Below are 21057 nucleotides of genomic sequence, written 5' to 3'. Positions count from 1 at the left end.
AGATAGATTTTTTTTTTATGTTATTTTCTGCGCACGCACTTGAGCTCTCGTGGTGTCCTATTTGGGCTAATTATTTTTTTTGTTGGTATTGAATCACACACCCCTTAGCGTCCGGGACTTTTGATACGTCTTACCCTTTTTTGTGCAATTAAATAGAAATAACTTATGAATTTTTATTAGGCAAGTAAAAGCCGCGTTTTTATATTCTTTTTATTAAGCCTATGGTAAAGATAAATAATATTGTAATATGTATTTGTTTTCAAATATCTTGGGAATCTATTTATTAAAATTGACTAAATCCAGATCTCAGACAATTTCAATTATTTTTTTATTTATTCAGGTTGTATACTATACTTAATATTTTAGTAGTAAATCTATTGGTAAGTTGGTGGTTTATTGAATAGTAACGTAGGGAAGGCAGTGGGCCAATTTACCTGGCGCCCCTGATATAACTTTTAATGGATTTTTTTTGTTTTGTGGACCGCACGACCATCTCCACTATTTTGTCTAGACGCGAGCCATTTCCAGACTGTCACTGTATAGTACTTTTCTTTCTGGGTATGCGTCTGATTTATATGTGGTACATTTTGTAACTTTTTTTTATATAGATTCGGTTTTGTATGCCACATAAAAGACAAGAAAGTAAGCTCTGCCACACTTGTTATGAAGTATTTACAACTAAATACTATACAGTGGAACCTCGATTATCCGTCCCTCTATTAACCGTCACCTCTGTTAACCGTCAGGGTCCATACATAAGTTATATTGACTATTGTACACGTGCAGTTATGCCAGCACCGCATTTTTTTATGTAAATAGTTTTTGTTCCTATTTCAATCAGTGATTGTGTCACTCAGTCGTTTGATCAATTAAGTTTTGAAAAATGGAGCCTTCCACATCTGGAGCATCAAAAAGAAAACGTTTGTTTTGTCAAGTGAAACAAAAATAGAAATTGTTGCAGAACTAAAGAAAGGTGTTTCTGCTGTCGCATTGAGCAAAAGTATGATGTTCCGAGAACAACAATCAATGATTTAAAGAAAAATGCTGAAGGAATTGAAAAGTATGCTTCGCAAATGTAATCGTTGGATGGCCGGGTGAAACATCGCAAGACAATGAAAAAGGCCACAAATGAATCACTCGATACAGCTCTGTATTTGTGGTTCGTTCAAAAAAGAAGCGAATGTGTTCCTTTGTCTAGACCAATTGTTGCCTAAAAAGCGTTGATTTTCAACATAAAATTGAATGGCGATCCTTCATTCAAATGAAGCAGCGGTTGGTTGGAAAAGTTCAAAAATCGCCACGGTATAGGGGAACTGAAAATCGAAGGTGACAAATTGAGCGCAGCTCAGAAGTATTGAAGTCGTTGACGAATATAAAAGAAAGTTTCAAGCTATGATCGATGAATATGGTTTGACACGCGATCAAGTGTTCAATGCGGATGAAATTGGTTTAAACTACAAAGAATTGACGACGAAAATACTCGCTGCACTCTCTGAAAAATATGCACCCGGATTTAAAACTCAAAAGCAATGAGTCACAGCAATGATGTGTTTAAATGTAAGTGGTAACCATCGCCTTCCTTTATTATTGATTGGTACAGCAAAAAGAACACGTTGTTTCAAGGGCATAAATATGAACGCACTTTCCGGTAACTACTACGCACAACATAATGCATGGATGTCCCAGGAAATACTCGCTAACTGGTTCAAAAAGTTTTCTAATGTCTTGTTTTTAGGTTTTTTTACCGGACGTTCGACAATACTTGCAAGCAAAAAATTTGCCACCAAAGGCGATTCTCATTTTGGACAATGCACCTGCCCATCCTGAAGCCGTTATGCTGCGAAGTGACGAAGGGAATATCACGTGCTCTTTTCTGTCTGCGAATACAACATCATTGATACAGCCAATGGATCAATCGGTCATTGAAACATTCAAAAGAAGATACAGAAAAAAATGTATTCAAAACCTAGTTATGGAAGAGGAATATTCTTTGCCAGAATACTGGAAAGCATACAATTGAAAACACGCAATCGACAATGCTGTGGGTGCTTGGGCTGATGTTTCGGAAGTAACGCTGAAAAGAGCGTAGAATAAATTATGTGACAGCTGAGCGTGATGCGGTAACAAATGAAGTTATGGCTAAATCAACTGTTTTGTTTTCGTTGCCTGAAGATGACATAAACATCAAATTGCTTAGACTGTACTAACATAAATAAATCCACAAATAAAATTTGAGAGTTATACCATGAATTTTTATTTTTTTTAATGTTCTGTTAACCGTCTTTTCGATTATCCGTCATACCCTTGGTCCGGTGCCCTGACGGATAATCGAGGTTCCACTGTATAATAAATAAATATAATCTACTCCCACCCGGGAGTACATTAGTAGCGGTAAAAGTATTCGTGATTTATATAGAGATTTTACAGAAATACAGAGACATAAAGGACAAAAAAGTAAGCTCTGCCACACTTTTTATGAAGTATTTACAACTAAATTTAATTTAGGATTGTTTCAGCCCAAAAAAGATCAGTGTAATCTGTGTTTGCAGTATAACAATTCATCAGGAAGTCAAAGAGGTGATATTACAAAAAAATATGAAAATCATTTGGAAGAAAAGAAATTGAGCCAATTAGAGAAAAATAGAGACCGAAAAAACGTTGATCGGTATAATTTATGCGTTTGTTATGATCTTCAAGCAATTATGCAAAGTCGAAATGGTGAAACTTTATGTTTTTATTATAAGTCCAATTTAAACAGCTACAATTTTACAATTACTGAACTAAATAAGCTGACCGATGATAATATCGATGATTATAAAAGCTATGGAGACGTACTTTTGGGATGAAACCCAAGCTAAGCGAGGGGCTGTGGAGATCGGAAGCTGTGTTCATGATTACTTAAAAATAATTGTGTCAGCAGCAGCGGGTAATCAGGAAATAAACGTGACATTCATTTCTGACAATTGTTGCGGCCAAAACAAAAACAGGTAGGTACTTAGCCTCGTCATACATGTTTGCCGTAACGAATATTATAAATTTAAACACAATTACTAACAAGTATATGATAAAAGGTCATACTCAGAATGAGGCAGATAACATCCACAGACTTATACAAAAGCAAATAAACAGAGACTTGAAAATTGAATCTATTTATTGTTCTGTTCAATACATGACTGCAATAAAAAGAGCAAGAAAAACGGGTACCCCTTTTACAGCCTATAGTTTGACGTTTGATTTTTTTATTATATTAAGGGATTACAAGATAATTGAGAATACACTTTTAATGTTGATGAAGGAAAAAACAGGTCATTTGGAATGATAGAAAAGTCTTTAAGTTCATAAAAGGACAGCCCTTTTCGTTTTTCTATAAAACATCTTACAAGGATGAATTCAAATAAATTTCTGTTTAGAAGCCACGTGTTATTTATTGTCTTTTTCTGATGTGTTAGTGTATAGAATAATTTGTCAATTTGGTCTTTTACACCATGTACCTATTTTTTTAATATTTGACTCAATCAATGAGTGGTGCGTAAATTTGTCACCTGTGAGTAGAACATCCACGAAAGACAAATCTTAATAACGTAAGTTCTAAAACCTTTACACCTTTTAATATATGTTTCGAGGATGCTGTACTAACAGTCGCACTTTATTTCAGTTTTTTCCTGATGATGAAAATAAGTATTTTCAAAAGCTTGAAACTTAGTTAAAAGAGTACACTTATTTCACCGCTGCGTATCCCAATAAACCTCAAAGCTCCGTTTTCTAACGTTGTCAGCAAAGACTTCTTTTTCCTTATATATATATATATATATATATATATATATATATATATATATAATATATTTATATATATATATATATATATATATATATATATATATATATATATATATTGTTATGATTGTTTATTTTGAGTTCAAACTTAGTTTATTGAGCCAATAAAAAAATTATAACTTATCTGTTATCAAAAGTAAAATAATCCTTATATTACCTGTGTTCGATGGATTCAAAAGATTTTCTAGTTGTCTTTTATCGGGATAGAGAAGAAAGGATAATAATACAAATATATTATATTACAAAGATTTACGTTTCTTTATTTTATATGAACGAATAAAACAATTATTAAATTCTGTCGTAAAATCTTATCAATCAGCATACAAGAAAATAGATCAAATTATTATGATAATAAGATTATAAAGCTAAATACATTTATATTACGTGAAAAACCAATTTTACTTAAAATTTTCTTTACTTAAAAAAAAAAAGAAACCACAAAACTTTAAACTTTTGATTAGCCTAACAAAACCTCAGTTCTTAAATTTTAATGATAATGACCATGATGTCGAAACGATCCTTCACAGATATAAAATTCAATTGTACAAACACTTACAGTTTATTTTCTTCTTGAGTTGTATGTTGGAACATACCCAGAAAAGTCCAGTCTCCTCAAAGATGTAATCTCCCCTTTTTGGCACCTCGGCTCCTTCTTTACGTCTCTGCAAAACCTCCTGCAGACTACAAAAAAAAAACACCTGATTCACTTCTCCAAACTCCGCTACTTATTTATGACACCAGGACCTCCTTTTGTCAACTTGATGCCGTAAGAATACTTTCACATATACTTACGGTAGATACAAGGAACCTTTTTTAATCTACTTGTTATCTCCTTCAAACTATTCACTTCTTTTCGTTACGCCGGTATCCAAACTCACGAACCACACCTTATCTTGGGACACACGACTGTTTTCTTTCGATGACCAAAATATGACTAACTTCTCCTCTCTCATCATCGACTCACCAAATTCCCATTTAAAAACGACCGTCCAATCAAAAAGCTTAAATTGTGTTTACTATGATATTGGAAAAGCCTAATTTCGGTTTCAGAGAAAACTAAATAGCTTACTTTAAAATCGGTTTTTTTCAATACATCATTTATACATATTTCAAAAGATTAGAATATGGTCATTTAATACTCGACTCTACAAACAATGAAGAGATTAACCTTCAGGTAAAATGTCTTCGAATTCTAAACAAAGGATTTTTGATAATTTTGTTTGAAACGGAAAAGGTCGTTTGCCAAACAAATTTCTACTCTTATCTACACTAAATCTTATCTTAAATTACTATATACAATTTGTTTATATTGATATCTTGAAATTTTATTTCGATGGATTTTTTTTATTTATTTTTCTTTGGTTGGGAAAGAAGAAACATAACAATATATATATATATATATATATATATATATATATATATATATATATATATCTACTAGAGTACATAAGAGAGAAATATGAAGTTTAAGAAGTAATATGAGGTTTTTGGAAAACAAAGGAATACACAAAAACTCAAATAAACAAAAGCAAATAGTATATTTCCAGTTACAAATAACTAAATGGTATTATAAAAATTGATATTTATATTATCTCAAATATTGTTGATATTGTGCGAAGTTGAAATTTTTAATTACATCTGGATGCAAAATTTCGTCTATTACTTTGTTTACTTCATCTATAACGCTAGTGGATGCAATTTTTACTATAGCTTCAATAAAGCCCTGTAGAATTGGGTGGAGCGCTGTGGTGACAAATTGTGACAGAATATTCAGAATAGCATCAGTCAAGTGTCCGTCGAACTTTACGGTTATATGTCTAAAATTAAAAATATATACATAAACACTTTACATAGTTATGATTAGAGCATATTAAAATATATATTGCTAAAATCTACCATAAGCAATTCAATCGTCGAACAGAAAACAAATTACTGGATACATAATTGTTAATAACAAAATAAACCAGAAGCTACTCATATAAAGTGCAAATATGCAAACCTTCGAAGGCAAATGTCTAGATCCGCCACTGCTCTGTTAGAAAAGGTCTAGTGTTTATTATTGAATTATAATTATGTTACTTATTACATTGCTTACTTATTGCGTTACTTATTGGATTGCAGCAGCAAGAGATAGAGAGAACTGGAGACGTTTGGAGGAGGCCTATATCCAACAATTGATGTGAAAATGGGGCTGGATGATGATGATGATGATTACATTGCTATATGCTCAGTCAATTAGTTCGAATTTTAAACTTCTAAACACGAAAAAGATTCGCTATGCAAAATATTTTTGTCGATATCATATCGATGGTTTGTAATATTTGTTTTTATAAACCGGTTATTATATATATATATATATATATATATATATATATATATATATATATATATATATATATATATATATATATAGGTTGTCCAGTAACTCTCCTGACAAACGAAGACCGAAGATTCCTCAGATAATTTTAAGACGATTTAACCCATTTCACCAAGTCCGAAAATGCTTCCAAGGCGCCATCTTCAAAGAGCTCTAGCTCCCTTATGAAACATTTTCGGGTCTTGAAAATTGAATCTCCGGTCTCCGTTTGTCAGGATAATATATATGTTAATTATATACGTATATATATATATATATATTATATGTATATATATATATATATATATATATATATATATATATATATATATATATATACATATATGTGTGTGAAAATGTGTTACATGCCATATTAAAAAGAATAAATAATTAAACATTTTCAATATTAAATAAATAAATTTTATGCTTACCCACTATTTGAAGTTTTAATTTTGTTTAATTTTGCCTGATACGTATTAAGATCTAAGCTCAGATTAATTGATAGTCTGAAATTATCGATAGATCCTGTCAATCCTCCTTTCGGTCCAACTAGAAAAACTACAACGTGGTAGTCATATGTAAACTAAAAAAAATATAAGTATTATATTATTAGTACTTAATTAGTAATATATAGTTTTCATTGATTTCATGGTAATCTTTTGGATTACATCTGTAACTTTTATTCGTCTTCTTATTTGGGTTAGCCCATCTTAGTTGCATTTAGTATGATTTTTAAAATTATAGTGTTGTGGTTTAAATGGGGAGGAGGTAAATATTAATAATAGAAATCGTTTATTTATGACATTAAAAAGTAATAAGAGGAAAAATAAGTAACTTAAAAGAAACTAATAAATAACGCAAGAAAAATTAACATTGTTCGAAAAATTAAACAAAAGAAAAAATAAAATTTTAATTGTCCACAGTTGGCTGTTCTTTAGGTTTAGTATTGGGTGGTATCTCCCCTATATCTGTAGAGGATTTCAAAACGCCTAGGCATATCTACTTGCAATAAGTTGCTGAATCTGTTTTTGCGGTATATGTTCCCATTCTTAATTCTTGAATGGTTTTTGGTAACGATTGCCTCTTTTTACTATTTTTCCCTAAAATTTCCATAAATGTTCTAATGGATTTATGTCAGGACTACAAGCGGACCAATCCAAAATGAAAATTTCGACAGTATTTTGGTAGTCCATGAAGATTCGCGCAGTAGGTGGACGCGCATTATTCTGCATAAATAAAAAATATTCCCAACGAAAGGAACTTAGGGGACAATATTGTCTTTCTGACACTGTCGTATGTGTCTGTCTGCTGTAAGAGTTCCATGTTCAATGTAAATTAACTCGATGTAACCGTTGAAAGGATTACCCGCCATACCCAACACCTCCGCCACCAAACTGCGTTCTGGGTGAAATACAGCAAGGTGTAAATCGTTCTCTGGGTCTCCTCCATACACGTTCGCATCCGTCTGGAGATCATAAGCAGAAACAGGACTCATCAGAAAACATTACAACACTCCATTGCTGAACAGTCCAGTCTATGTGATCAGCCGTAAATATTATTCTGTTATCTCAGTGATCTGCTGTTAAATTAGGGCATGCTACTGGTTTATGGGTCCGTAAACCATTTCCATGCAGGACTCTTCTTACAATTCGTGTGGAAATTTGAATTGTTCGAGCTTCTAACATACCACTAGTGAAAACATTTAACGTTAAAGAGCATTTCCGGAAAAAGGAAATCTTTAAAAAACGTTCATCACGCTAATATCTGCATATTTTTGCCTAATCCTGGTCTTCTATCATATTCTCCAGTCTGAAGATACTTCGTAAGAGCATCATGGATGATATTTTTGGCAATATTTATATGATTTGCAATATAACGTATACTGTGACAATCCTCATGTAATGCCACAACTTTTGCATTATTTTCAAGAGACATACTACCACCATATTAAAACACTAATGAACAGTGTTCTGAATTTATCACAATAAACGTGAAACTTATCGTAAATGCAATAAAACTACAAAAAATCATTGCCAGTAAGCAAAATAAAGTTTCTTTTTTTTTAACAAGAAGATCCACTTGTTCTAACATTAACACACCTTTCTGGTAGGGATCAATATAAGGAGTAACATTTAACCATAATCGTAATAATCTCGTACCGTACTGTTTGTTCATCCACAGGTGAACCGGTATATTCTAATAAGTCAGGATCCGAACCATGAATGCACTAGGCTACACTCATAGAAATGAGCGCTCTGGATCGTTTGCACATGAGATCGATAATTTGGTTTTCTAAGTATAAATGATAAACCTAGGAGTACCAAATCAGTTTTTAAGTTTAACCAAACTAACCCTTGAAAAAGTTGAATGCAAAGTACGAATCCAGGGGAAACTCTCTGAACCTATTAAAACAAATAACGGGCTACGTCAGGGAGACCCACTCTCCTGTATACTATTCAATCTAGCTCTGGAAAAAATAATACGTACGTCACAAATCACAACTACCGGTTCAATATATAACAAATCTGTGCAAATCTTAGCATATGCTGATGATATCAATATTGTTGGGAGAACGGAAAACGCAGCACGAGAGGCGTACGTAGCATTAAAGGAAGCGGCTACAAAAATGGGTTTAATAATAAATACCAATAAAACAAAATACATGAAAATAGATACGCAACCACAAACACTACGGCCACTTGTTATAGAAAATGACGTCATCGAAGCAGTTAACGAATTTGTATACCTGGGAACGCTCGTCAATACTGAAAATGACACTACCGCAGAGATAAACCGCAGAATTTGCATGGCTAATAGATGCTATTGTGGGCTTAATCTTCTTTTTAAATCTAGTTATATCAAGAAATACAAAAGTAAAACTCTACAAAACAATAATACGCCCAGTCCTAACATATGGTTCAGAAACCTGGACTTTAACAAAAAGCAATGAAAACATGTTAGGATGTTTCGAAAGAAAAATACTAAGGCGCATCTATGGAGCGGTAAATGAAAATGGTGTCTGGAGAAGACGATACAACTTCGAACTCTATAGGATATACCAGGAACCAGATATCGTAAAACACATAAAGATATGACGCCTGAGGTAGGTAGGCCATGTAATGCGGATGGAGCAAACCGACCCAGCTAGAAAAACGCTCTTTGATAGACCTATTGGTCAAAGAAGACGAGGAAGACCCAGAACAGGATTCCTAGATAACATCGATGAAGACATGAGAAATATGGAAATACGTGCTTGGCGGAGGAAGGCGATGGATAGGGACGACTGGAGAAAAATTCTTGGGGAGGCTAGGACCCACACAGGGTTGTAAAGCCAAAATGATGATGAAGTATAAATTGTGTTTCCTAAATTTATAAATTTTGTTTGACTTTTCGTTTGATTTTTCATTGGATTTTTCGTTTGATTTACGATCATTTCCTTCGCAATCTTGTTTAAATTACCAGATTTTGTGAATGTATGACCTTTAGTCTTATATAAATAAATTTCTTTGAATCAATAAGTGTTTGGCCTTGTTTGGTTTTATCTCTATATTTTGACTATATTTTTATTGTTTGTATAATTTTAAATGATAATAAATCTGGTTCTCAATGATAATAATCTTTAAAGTGCTTCAGAAATAGATGTCTGTACTTAATTTTATATAGAGCGGCGTATTATGCATCGGAATACATAAAAATGCTGTTCTTATAAATTTAAGAGAGACATAACACATCATTTTATCGACAACCAACAATGAAAATTTTAACTATGTATATAATTAGATCAAATACTTACACTTATTTTTTTGAAATATATTGGAAGGTTTAACGTAACAATATTGGCATCATGATCGTAGGTTACTGTAACATTACCATCTCTGTAAACATGTGATAAACCAGTAATTTTTCCATGAGTCAACTCAATTGAGGCAGTAAGAAACTAAAAAAAAATATTAATATAATTATTTAGGTGCTTATATTATCTAAACTATATATATAGTAAGAGCAATCCGGTGAACCGGCTTGGTCTACTTCGTTTTCTTCTTTTTCTTAGTAGCCGAAGTCCGTTTTTCTTTGTGGCCTTTAATTGACAGGCATTCTCTGCAGGTATTCATACCAGTTTAGTATTTTTTCTCTTTTTCTTCAAATTGTCCGCTATCTTTACCACCGTTTAGGAGGATAGTTAAGATAATTACACTAAATACCATAGGAAAATTCCATTATTTAAATATAAAGAAAACAAGATTTTTAAGAGCTTTCAAGTAGACCGGAATGTTTTTATACTTGTTATATTTGTGATGGTATGGGATGGTTTATTGTATGACCATTATATCCTAATAATTTTGCGTAAAATTACATCATGCACAAAAGGTAGATAATACTATAGCGCAAATAAGTATCACAAGAATATGTATCCAGAGTAATATCCAATCGATAGAACCCTATGAGTTAGGATGCTCATAGTAGATTAGTAAGATGCTCAAATATGTTGGTCTATTAAATAAAAGCCAACATTTAAATCATAAGTGTTGGGCATGTTTCTGAGGATTCAAAGGCAGAATATGTATTTGATTCTAATATATTTTCTTGACAAACAGTTCAGAAAGTGTTGTATAATGCAATACTCACAAATCTCTTTTTTTTAGGCTATGAAATATTGAATCTACTATTTTTTATTTTGTATATTAAAATAGGTTTATTTGACGTTTTGATTTCCACTTCGAAATTTGTTTAATGTGTATTTTGAGAACGATTTTCGAAGTGGAAATTGAAACGTCAAAGTAAACGCATTTTAAACTAAAATTGTGGTTAATTCTCAATAAAAATTCTTCTTCTTCTCCTGGTTCCTATCCGTTTCGGATATTGGAAATCATATTGGCAATCATGACCTTGCTCGCTGCGGCTCGAAACAGCTCCGTTGATTTTTTCTTAAACCATGTTCTTAAATTCCGCAGCCATAATATTTTCCTTCTACCGGGTCCTCGCTTACCTTTGACTTTACCTTGCAATATAGACTGCAGCAGGGAGTAACGGTGCTGATTTCTCATAACGTGTCCCAGATATTGCAATTTTATGCGTTTGATCGTAAACACAATCTCTGGTTCCTTCTTTATTTTTTCTAGAACTTCCTTGTTCGTGATCCTTGCTGTCCATGATATTCTCAGCATTCTTCTATAAAGCCACATCTCAAATGCTTCAAGTTTTTTAATAGTGGTGTCTGTAAGCGTCCATGCCTCCGCCCCGTACAACAACACAGAGAAAACATAGCAAACATAGAAAACATAGCAATAAAAATACTAAATTATATTAAAGTTTCACAAGAAAATAACTTCAGAACAATATATGGAATTCTGAGTCGACTATACTCGATGCTATATGCATGCTACATGAGCCATACTGTCTGCAGTATATATATATATATATATATATATATATATATATAAGTATATATATATATATATATATATATATATATATATATATATAAGTATATATATATATATATATATATATATATATATATATATATATATATATATAACGAGTTTATTACAGCTGCCGCTGTTTCTCGCAACCTAGCTTCCAACGCTTGGGATCGTTCCATTCATCTACTTGTAGACCCCTATCTTCCATTGCACCTTTTACTTCTTGTCTTTACGATCTTCTTGGTCTTCCCTTTTTCCTGCGGTTGGTGGGGATCCACTGTAACATTCTCTTTGGCCATCGTTGATCATTCATCCTTTCTACATAGCCATACCATTTCAGCCTTTTGCATTCTATAGTTTCCAGACGTCAATGTCTATGCCCATACGCTCTCTGATTTCAGTATTCCTTACTCTATCTCTTCTAGTGAGTTGGCAACATCTTCTCCAATAATTCATTTCCATTGCTTTTACTAGGACTTTTACTTATACTAGGAACCTATTACTATCGTTCCTATTTTGGAGTTAAATTTCTTTATGAATTTTTAGGTTCTTTATAACCCAAAGGTTCTATGGTGATTTAATTTAGTAAGATTGTTAATTGTATCGTCGAATAGATTAGAGTTTGTGGATTCGATTTTTTTGCTAATAAGTTTTTACAACTACTGTCTTAGTATGTGTTGTTTTCAATTTAGGTTGTATTGGTCAAGCTTTCTTACAGTTGATATTATTGATTTCAATATGTGGAGATAATCTTTTACACAGACCGACATGATTTTTGGTGTTTTAAGTTTGACATGTGTCCTTAGCTAATACGGGTACGCTGATTCTGAATACGAATTCCGTTTAAGCCCATCACGTCAAAATTTTTCACAGAATTTAAAAAACCTTGTGAGATATTATTTACTAGCGCAAACAAATACCTTATTGATATTTCGAAAGAAAATATTTTAATATATTATGTTAATTTCATTTTAATGGCAACACAGTTGCCAACAGTGGCGTATTGAGTAAATAAAGTTAGTTAGGTCAGTTGTTTGTAGCATCGAGTTGTATTTTGTTTTATGACTGTTTATCGCGTCATAATGTCACACCAAGAAAGTGTAAAAACAGTCTTGATATATTTTGTGCGTGTGTGGTGACTTAACAATACGAAAGCATCAACGAAACATAACAGACTTTATAAAGAAAGCTTATCACGCTTACTTCGGTGTAAAGCTTGGTGATCAGGACAAACCTTGGGCTCCACACAAAGTGTGCTTTCAGTGTGTCGACCAATTAAGAAAATGGACAAAAGGTACACGTAACCCTTTACCCTGCGGCATTCCTATGATATGGAGGGAACTAAAAACCATGGACACGACTGCTACTTTTGCTTCTACGATGTCAAGGGTTTCAATTCAAAAAATAAACACAAAATTCAATATCCTCATTCACCTGCTAAACGACCTGTATCTCATGGGCCGGGAATTCCTCCACCTTTTCTCCACAGCAATCATCAGATGAAAGTTCAGACGAAAAAATCGATGAAGACGAATTTAATCCTGAGATAGACCAACCTCAAAAGTTTATCCAATCTGAACTAAATGACTTAGTGAGAGACTTGGGCCTATCGAAGGATGCTGCAAAAACCTTAGGATCACGACTGAAAGATAAAAATCTATTGGATCTAGGTACCACATTTTCGTGGTATAGGTATCGTGAAAAACAGTTTGCGGAATGTTTTTCTCAAGAGAGCTCACTGGTGTATTATTGCTAATATTCCTAAAGTAGTTTTAAAACTGGGAGCTAACAATTACGATTTCACATCATGGCGGTTATTTATTAATTATTCTAAGAGAAGTCTAAAGGGTGTCTTGTTGCACAATGGTAATACTTATACCTCAGTGCCTGTTGCTCACTTAGTGCATCTCAAAGAAACATATGAGAATCTTGAGCTGTTGCTAAATAAAATAAAGTGGAGATCTCAAAATAATATCCATGATTTTGAGTCAGCAGTCTGGATTCACAAAGTATCCATGTTTTTTGTGCGAGTGGGACAGTCTAGCACGAAATTTACATTACTTTAAGAAAGAGTGGCCACTCAGAGAAAGACTTGTACCGGGAAAAAAATGTGTAACGTGATACACTAGTTGACCCAAAATTAGTTCTTTTGCCTCCTCTTCACATAAAGTTAGAAATGAGTTTAGGAAGCAGTTTGTTAGAGGAAACTTAAAGAAGGAATTTTTGTAGGCCCTCAAAATCGGACCTCAAAATCGGACAGATTGTTCCAGAATACAATGATCTAGGATATATCTGAAGCATGGATTTCCTTCGTAGAAGTCATAGACGGTTTCTTTGGAAACAACATGTCTCCAAACTATAAAGAAATTGTAGCCAACATTGTCGAAAATAAGAATAAACTGGGATGCAAAATGAGCGTCAAACTTAATTTTCTGGATTCACACGTTGACCATTTTCCCGAAAATTTTGGGGCTGTCAGCGAGTAGCAGAGAGAGAAGTGACATCAAGATATAAAAGAGATGGAAAGACGTTACCAAGGAAGATAGGATATAAGAATGGTGGCTGATTACTTCTGGACCTTGAAGAGAGACTCGATCACAAAATCCATAAAAAGAAGACTATAAAACGCAGTTTTCATACAAAAGAGAACGGTTTTATAAAAAACCAAATATTGTCTAAAGTAGGTTATACTGAATTCTTTTTTTTTAAGAACAACTCAATTTTTTTGCAGTGTAATTTTGTATTAAATAAAGTTTCAATAAATATTTTCTCAGTATTTTTGGCAGTTTCTATGAAAAATTTCAAACACACTTTTCTTGAAAATCTGACGTGCTGAAAAAAAAACTAAGTACAGATTCGTGATCAGCACATCTCATTTACTATAAGACACCTATTATTAAACTTAAAACACTTTTTCATGGAAAAAAATGTAGGCCTGTGTTATTAAGTTAGAACATCACTATTGCTGATGGTATTGTTAAATACGTAGTAGCGTATTCTAATATAATTATGAGTTTGCATTGAGTTAACTATGTCAGTAATTCAGCCTCTAGCATATATTTCATGTTAAGTTTACCAATCGGTTCTTCTGAGATTATTGTTGGAATGTAAGTTTAGAGCATTTACATGCAGTATCGATACATATTATGTTGGTGCTTATTTAGGTGTTACTTACATGTTGTTTTATATCCTCCAGTACTATTGGTTCCAGTTTTTGTTTTTCTGCAAAAGCAGGAAAATTGTCGCAAATCCGGTCAACAAATTCGTTTATTCGTGCAGTCAGTGCATCACTCTCTATAGAATTTCTGCAAAAAATATATTAAGTAACGAGTGAAAAATATGCATATCTAAAATAATAAAACCAGTTGTTTCTCTTATTTACAAAAAAAAATTATTTAAGTATTGTTTTATCTCCCTTAAAAATATATAAAACATCATTTGAATTCAAGGTAATATGATCTACACAATATAAGTATTACCATTACATTAATGATGATGAAAATACCAGAACAGTCTTTTAACGAATGACCGAACGAACAATCCTCGCAAACTTCATTAGCTACACGATATTTGCTAATTATTGGTCATAAAAATTTTCTATTTCCAATTTTTTTATAAAATAGAAACATACAAGTTAAAAGTAATTGATGTGAGATAACTAGAAACGTTTGAAATTTGGAAAATATAGAAAAGACAGATAAGATTTGATTTCACGTAAAGTGTATCTACAATTCGCTTAGACGTATTTCAAATATGTAGGAAGAGCTTCCTACTGAGGCGCTCTGATGACTTGAAAAGGCGAAACACGTATAAGCGAAGGCACTATACGTGAAATCCAATCTAAAAATTTTTTTAAACATCTTTATTTACTCGTATTTTGAGTATTAGAAGCTAGTTCATAAAAGGTTCGTACTTAGCTCAATCGATATGATGTGAAATGCAATTTAAGATTTCCCATGTCGGTTTATTCATCGTCTATTTGTAGAATTTTGTAGAACAAGTAGATTTTTACTTTTTTATTTACTATTAAAATACTTCTCTGCGATTAAAAATAGAGAAAACTATTGAAGGAAAAAGAGAAAAAAAAACACTCAATTTAATTAACCGAGAAGAGAAATATTCAACTAAAGGAACATGGAAAATGAAGTAATACTACAAGCTACAAAAGCTAATAAAGTAGCATGCTGCCCAGTCGACATAATATCGTCTTTTATTGAAATGAAAACTATATTTTACCTAAAAAGAAGAAGAAAGGGGGGCAAATATAATATAAATAAGATTTGGTACGTTTATGTTGGTAGTAATTAATTGGAATATAATAAAAATATTCAATTTATTAAAATTACAGTTTTGTTAACAAAAAAATATTCTTACCTTTCGTCCGCAAAATTATTTTGTAACAACGCATTTTGATCAACAGATTTAGCTGCTGTCAAGCTCAAAAGAGCTACCAAAATAAGTGAAGATTTCATTATGATTATAGAATTTCGGATGAAACAACAATATTTATATGAAATATAATTTGATAACAGTTGATTTTAAATGTGATATAATACTATGTGTATAATAAGCAGGTGTGAAAAAATTGTCAAAAAACTGAGATTCAGTTCCTGATAAATCAGTAGCGTACTTATAGAACTGATATTATTTTATTATATTTATGTTTTATATAACACATAGTTTCTTCATAATAGAGCAGCGCAGCATGTTCATAGAAAAGCAGTATTTCAAATATAGGTACACTTTACAGTTTTGGGAATATAGACTTTTTTGTATTAACTAGTCTCTCTATTAAGTATGAAAAAAAAATATACTGGATGTTTCAATTTCTAACTCGAAAATCGTTCTTAAAATACAAATTACTTAATTTAGTTAAATAAAAGAAATAGAACATAGTTTAAGAAATATTTTTTTCTAGTCTTAAAAGCAACTTGAAAGAAGAGGAAAATTTCCTAAGTAGTAGAAAGTACCGTAGCTAGCCTTTCTGAGAATTATAGGAGCAATACCAATATTCCCCACAGAAGTCCTACCAGGCAACACTGGCTCTGCCTCCTCTAAAATATTGCATGATAATGGAGGCAGTAACTATTAAACTTGAAACCATTGTACGGCTGTTAGAGCTAAGCAACAATAAAATATGAATTTACTTCTATACTGTACAGATGGATCCAGTATAGATAAAAGGCTTAAGTGTAAGTCATAGGCGGAATTTCAGGCGTCCAAAATCTATTGAAAGTGCTCCAATTAAGTTTGGGTTTGAAATACACGTCATAGATAGCGGTGCCTATAAGTGCGTTAGTAGCAGTATTCATAAAGCAAATAAAGTTTTTTGCACTTAACTTTTTTGCTCTTTAAGTTACCGCTATATGTGATAAAAAATATAAAGATACATTATTTTAACAAAAAAAACGTATACCTGTTAATAACTTCAAAGCTCAACAGTTTTCGAGATAATCGCATTTTACAAATGAACTGCATAATTCTGATTACTTGCAATTACTCCAGGCAACGAAAGAAAAATAGATAAAAACATCAATACTTCTGCATTTTGTTATAAAATAACTTTAATAGAGTTAATACTTAACAAAATATTAAACAAAATAAATATATCAGCAGGATAATAAATCCTATTAATAATAGGATTTTACAAAATAACAGAATAATATGATTTTACATCAAACATTTTACGTTTTATATTAAATTAAAGTCATAGTCAAAACATTTTATTTACAAATCAAATTAAAAAATAGTTAAACTAAATAACATTAAACTTTTTTTCAAAGTAAGTGTTCGATATGTCCATCATTTTCTTTAATTCATTTGTCAATAGATTCCATAAAAGATCGTCTCATTTCAAATAGCATCATTGGTTCTAAATATCTGCTGTAGTATCTATTGTGATTATTATAAGTATAATTATAAGTATTCTTTTGTGATTTTTATGAATTAAATAATTATATTAATATCTCACCATATGATCAAGGAATATGACTACCACGTACAATCCAACGTTCAGGAAAGTTGTACTATCTTGCATAAACCACATATTTCGCCTTAAGTTTGATGACAATTCTTCCAATAATGCAATAAAGTCATTTTATAAAAAATGTAAATAAATCTCATTATTCAAATTACAAGGTAATTCGCATGTCCGTAAATAATAATTACCAATGGTTCCAAGCCATACGTTTATTTAAAATTCATGTTTAAAATTCATGTCGTATTGTTTGGAACCATTGGTAATTATTTTTTACGGACATACGAATTACCTTGTAATTTGAATGGTGAGATTTATTTATATTTTTTATAAAATGATTTTATTGATTTATTGGAAGAATTGTCATCAAACTTAAGGCGAAATATGTGGTTTATACAAGATGGTACACCACCACATTATGGAGAGAGGGCAGTGAGAACATACTTAAATACAACTTTCCTGAACGTTGGATTGTACGTGGTAGTCATATTTTTTGGCCATATGGTGAGATATTAATATAATTATTTAATTCATAAAAATCTCAAAAGAACACTTATTATTATACTTGTAATACTTATAATAAATACTGCAGCAGTTTCTTTGGAACCAATGATGCAATTTAATATGAGACGATCTTTTATGGAATGTATTGACAAATGAATTAAAGAAAACGGTAGACATATCGAACACTTACTGTGACAAATTAACTATTTTTTTAATTTGGTTTGTAAATAAAATGTTTTGATTATGACTTTAATTTAATACAAAACGTAAAAACGTTTGTGTTGAATCCAATTATTCTGTTATTTTGTCAAATCCTATTATTAATTATCCTACTGATATATTTATTTTATTTAATATTTCGTTAATTATTAACGTTAATTGAGTTGTAAAATGTGATTATCTCGAAAACTGTTGAGTTTTGAAGTTATTAACAAGTATACCTTTTTTTTGTTAAAATAACGTGTCTTTATTATTTTTTATCACACATACCGGTATCTTGAAGGGCAAAAAATTAAGTGCAAATGTATGCCACATATGTGGCATATGTGGCGCCCTCTATTAGCTACATCAAAGTAACAGGTGGTATATACCACCTGTTACTTAAATCAGATACCAAGAACAATACTATATCACAGATAACTAACTTGACTGATATATCCATTAACAACTAACATACCTTTATAATTAATTTTCATTAACAAAAAATATATAACATTCCCTTGCTTTTCTTAGATACATCTCAATAAGATTCAATAGTACATGAACAATATAATATAATTAAATAAAGAAAATCAAAATAATATTTCCCTTTACTGGGATTTAAATTCATTCGTTTCTTACCAATGAACCTTAACGACATAAAGATTCATACGAACTAATGAAGTTGTCAGCGCTTGCGTTCTGGCTCAAACAGAACCTCACTTTTAACTGTCTGAAAATCAAAAATTTAGTTATTGCCGACAATTCAAAGAATTACCTCCTTTTAAATGTAGTTACATTGGGTTTTTCGATTAACCTTGGGTAAGCCTTTACGTGTCAAGTTCAAAGCTACCATACATTTCAAACCTTATAAAAAACTTTTTTTGCACATAGTAACAAAAAACACCACTATGTTACTAGCAAAGTTTTTTAATATTCTAACTCTACAGTTCTAAGTTACGGTAAGATCAATAATGTTTTAATAGATAATATATGGTAGCTAATTATAATTTATTCTCTTTCAGCCCTGAAGAAGCCAAATTAATTCTCTTTGGCGAAAACGTTCGGCGAAACAATTGATACACATTAGAGTCTTTCTTGCAGATTTCCCCAATATTTAAGAGTTTACTATTTAACTAATCTGCAAAGATTAAATTTCTTTTCTTTTCTGTATATATATATATATATATATATATATATATATATATATATATATATATATATATATATATATATATATATATATATATATATGGACATTTTAAGTGAAATGAAACTTTCTAACAGAAAAATAAACCCTTTTAAATCCAAAAAACGATTTTTTAAATCTAAGAATTTCATTGGAAAACGACGACACTGATTTATTTCCGAATAAAAAATGATGCAAAATGATTATTTCCGATTAGGAAAAACGGAATCTAAAGCGGAATGTCGCAAGTACCTCACCTGAGAGATAAAAAAATCTGTGATTCGCAGGTGTATCCTATTATTAAATATTAAGTACACTTGTTATAAAACATCAATATTGCTTGATAAATTATGTTTTAAATTAAATTATCTTTTTAAATTTAATTAATGTTTAGGCCAAAAATAGGAAGTCAAATCCGGAAAATCTTATAGAAATAGTATATTTATATTACCTTGTACTTAAATATTTTTTACTACATTTAAATAAAAATGTACGCACTTATGTCATTTGCTATTTAAAAAAAAAACAAAAATTTATGTACGTAGAAAGTATTGAGGATATTATCTATGCAGACAGAACTATATTATGCCAGTTGTTAATTTATAGCATAAAACCACTGTCGGAACTACTCTGCCAGAAAATAATTGAAGATAATGTTAATAAGGTACTTATAGAAGAATCATAATATAAATGAAGATAAGTTAAGGAGGCTGAATTTTAGTGGATCTGATCTTAGGCTCGTTGACAGTTAAGTTGTGCCTTTTAAGTATAAGTGGTATTTCTTAAACCTTTTTAAAGTTCTATTACCAGCACCAGTGTCAGGTCAATAGGTTTGACCTAACACTGGTCTCAGTTTTAGAACTTTATAACAGTTTCAAAGTAAAAAAAGTTAATGTCCAATCTCTCAGTTGTAGATTCTAGACCTCAAAATATGATGATTCTGTCTAATATGAATTACTTATACAAATATTGTTAGTTTCCGAGATAGTGGGTGTTTAAAGTTTAAATATGTATTTTAATTTTCGCAATAATTTTGTACATTTTATTTAAAAGTACAGTGCGTACAGTAAGTTTTATTTGTACGTTATTATTTATTTTGTATGTTCTATATTTTTTATATTTTGTTTAATATTTTTCTGTTACAGTACTGTAATGTGATCTAATTCAATGATGTATTCTAACGACTTTGGTAAAATATATTGCTTCCTGTAAAATTGTTAAACTGGCTATCTCATCTATTGTGTTTTAAGTACGGAGAATTTGACTTCTTTTGTGTCGCCAATACACACAAGTGTACGGTCACAATTAACTTAAAGTATCGCCACTCAAAATCGCAATACAATAGAGTGATTTATGGGTTTACCCTCTTGCTACCGACCACCTCGAAGCGTGGTCGGAGCCGCGTCTGCGGGCGTCCCTACGTACCAACGAGATTTTCTTGGCTAAGAACACGACTCCAATATTTCAAAGGGTAAGTCTATATTCTTTGTACAAACATCAATAATGAGTAACACCAGTTAATTTCTTAATTTACTTATAGTTGTGTTTGCTATTTGTCGCTAATTTATTCACAAAC

At 31.3% G+C, this 21057-nt stretch overlaps 1 protein-coding gene across 1 annotated transcript; it reads right to left on the bottom strand.

Moving 5' to 3' along the window:
* Nucleotides 1–5353: 5353 nt before the first annotated feature.
* On the bottom strand, nt 5354–16145 carry LOC140433412 (uncharacterized). The gene is made up of 5 exons (XM_072521424.1): nt 15988–16145; nt 14789–14918; nt 9984–10127; nt 6622–6773; nt 5354–5651 (listed from the first exon to the last, which is right to left on the bottom strand). The coding sequence occupies exons 1-5, from the start codon at nt 16083–16085 to the stop codon at nt 5423–5425; spliced, it is 753 nt and encodes a 250-aa protein (XP_072377525.1). The 5' UTR covers nt 16086–16145; the 3' UTR covers nt 5354–5422.
* Nucleotides 16146–21057: the final 4912 nt, after the last annotated feature.

Source organism: Diabrotica undecimpunctata, chromosome 2 (genome assembly GCF_040954645.1).
Source record: "Diabrotica undecimpunctata isolate CICGRU chromosome 2, icDiaUnde3, whole genome shotgun sequence".
Taxonomy (NCBI): Eukaryota; Metazoa; Arthropoda; class Insecta; order Coleoptera; family Chrysomelidae; genus Diabrotica; species Diabrotica undecimpunctata.
Note: the sequence above shows the minus strand (reverse complement) of the source record. Positions and strands in the feature narration are given on the sequence as shown.